Source organism: Panthera pardus, unplaced genomic scaffold, assembly GCF_024362965.1.
Source record: "Panthera pardus isolate Hobbes unplaced genomic scaffold, ASM2436296v1 HiC_scaffold_2, whole genome shotgun sequence".
NCBI lineage: Eukaryota > Metazoa > Chordata > Mammalia > Carnivora > Felidae > Panthera > Panthera pardus.
In genome coordinates this window covers 53,572,012-53,574,614 of record NW_026526765.1, presented here as the reverse complement: position 1 = coordinate 53,574,614, position 2,603 = coordinate 53,572,012, and the positions used below count along the sequence as shown (strand labels likewise).

The 2,603-nt window shown below is 35.9% G+C and overlaps 1 protein-coding gene across 1 annotated transcript; it reads right to left on the bottom strand.

Annotated features, from left to right (window-relative positions):
* Positions 1–1,784: 1,784 nt before the first annotated feature.
* Positions 1,785–2,145, bottom strand: LOC109267420 (FXYD domain-containing ion transport regulator 4-like). The gene has a single exon (XM_053907645.1). The coding sequence runs from the start codon at positions 2,113–2,115 to the stop codon at positions 1,849–1,851; it is 267 nt and encodes an 88-aa protein (XP_053763620.1). The 5' UTR covers positions 2,116–2,145; the 3' UTR covers positions 1,785–1,848.
* Between the last annotated feature and the right edge of the window lie 458 nt (positions 2,146–2,603).

Here is a 2,603-nt window from a genome sequence, read left to right as displayed (position 1 = left end):
TCATTTACCTATATTTTTTGAGTGCCTCCTATGCAATCATATACTGTTCTAGGCACTGAAGTTGTAGCTGAGACAAGAAAGATAGGTTTTTACTTTCATGGCAGTTATATTCTAGCAGGAGAACAAAACAATATTAAAGTATAAGGGAGTTAAGATCTATAAAGAAAATGGTATCAGGTGATTTAATTTGAAAAGGAAACATGAACATTTGAGATTGAGAAAACAAAACATTTAAGAAACATTGAGTATAAACTGCAAATAAAATTTTTCCTAATGCTTCATGAATCTCTGACATGAGCTAGCAACATGCGTAAGACACGCTAACCGGGGAGTCAGTAGCTATAAGGGACACGGTATAGCTATATCATATGATACTGCAGAAGTTGGTGGTACCCATTTGTAAACATCAAGTTTGACTTCACATCTGCCCATCAACAAGAACGTCTAGTCTCTACTCACACTGTCAAGTTTGACTTCACATCTGCTGAGCAACAAGAAAATGTAGTCTCTACTCACATTGTTGGCCTCAAGCCTTTCTCCTCATCCTTCAATTTTGCTTTCTAGCCATACTGGATGATTATAATTTGAGGGCAAGCCAAAAAGTTTCTCTCACCCCTAAACTTGCACATTCCCTGGCATATAGCTGGAATATTTTGCACACTACACCATACTTCTTCAGGAATCAGTTCAGATGTCACCTCCTATGATTTCTTAAGTGTTTGTAGGTATCTATCTCTTCTTAAAGGATCCACCAACACACTATATGTATTCTCACATTATTCTTACCACAATTATTATAATTGTACTTTCTCATAATAGGAGTATCTTAAGGAATAGGAATTATTGTTATTATAGTATCCACCACTAATAATTTATATGTTAACTGAAAAATATGTTTTTATTGATAAAATCATAAAAGTAAGAGAAAGGAAAAGTGAGATGATTTTTTTTTTTGGTAACAACTTTATTTAAATATAATGTACGTACTAACAATTCCCCATTTTAGTGATTGGGTATTCACAGAATTGTTCAACAATTAATAGAACCAGTTTTTTTAACTGATCATTGCCCATCAAAAAATCCCTATACCCTTCATCTATCTGTGCCCCCACATTCATCAGTCTCACTGCTAAGCATTCAATAATCTCCTTTCTGTATCTATAGGTTTGTTTATTTTAAATATTTCTTGTAAACTAGAACATCTAACACTTGGCCTTTGGTCCTAACACTTTGGTTAGAACATCTAACACAGGTTTCTAGTATTTACTACAATATTTTGAAGGATTATCTCTGTTGTAGCAGGTATCAGTATGTAATTTGTTTTATTGTTGAAAAATATTCCATTGTATGACTACATTTCTATATGTCATAGGGCCAACAGTAAAATCACACACACACTTCTTTATATGATAGTTTTTGGAATTAGTTAACAAAGGAGAAGAAATATATACTTATACTCTGTTTTATAATTACATATTACCTTTACCAGTGCTCTGTGATTTTTTAATGTGTTTTTGAATTACTGTTTGGAGTCACTTACTTTCAATATGTGCAATTTCCTTTATTATTTCTTGTAAGGTATGTCTGCTATAATCAAATTCTCTCAGTTTTTGGTTACTTGAGATTTTCATTATTTTACCTTATTTATTTATTTATTTATTTATTTATTTATTTATTTAAGAGTGAGACAGTTTAATTTAGAAATAAGCTTTAGATGGTGTCCTGATCAAATGGGAACTGAAGGGCCCAGCTTTGGAGAGAAAGGCAGTCATGGAGAGTAAGGGCCCCAACTGGGGAGGGAACAGCATGGGAGCTGGTACGGAGAGTGCCACAAAGCTGGTCCTGTGCTCAGCAGGTACTGGCAGGGTCTGGAGTGATGAGTGGAGTGGCTTTCTCAGGTAAGGGGCTGTGCTTCTTACTGTACTTGCATTTGCAGCTTCTACTTAGAGCTATCAAAATTCCAGCGATGCACAGGAGCCCTCCAACAATCATCCCACCCAGCTCCAGGCTTTCCCAGTCATAAGAGAAGGGACTGTCTTTATCCACCAGGTCATTGGCTTCCAAGGCAGGCAGGCCTGCCCGTGTGAGGAGAAGGCCCCAGGTCATTCTCTTCATGATACAGCTTCAGGGCAGGGCTGAGAGCCAGGTGCAGCAAGCAGGTTTGGAGAGGCTGCTGGAGCTGTCTATTTTACCTTCATTTAAAGGCAGTTATTGTGGATATTGAATTCTTGGGTGGCAGTCTTTGTTTTTAATACTCTGTGTATGTTTTTTCACTCATCTGATCTCCATTGTTAATGAAGAGAAGTCTGCTATTACTATTGTTATTTTTCTTGGGGTTTCCTAGTAGTTGAAGAATTGTTTTTCTTAAGATTTTCTCCTTGTCTGTTTTTCAGAATTTTTACAATGGTGTATCTGTGTGTAGATTTCTTTGTGTTTATCCTATTTTGAGTTTTATAGGCTTTTTGGAATGTGTAGGTTGTTATTCTCAATAAATTTGGGAAGTTTTCAGGAATTACTTCTTTGAATATCCTTTCTTCTTCTTTATACATCTCTTTTTCTGGCATTCCGGATATGAGGGTATGTTGGCGTGGTTAATGGTATTC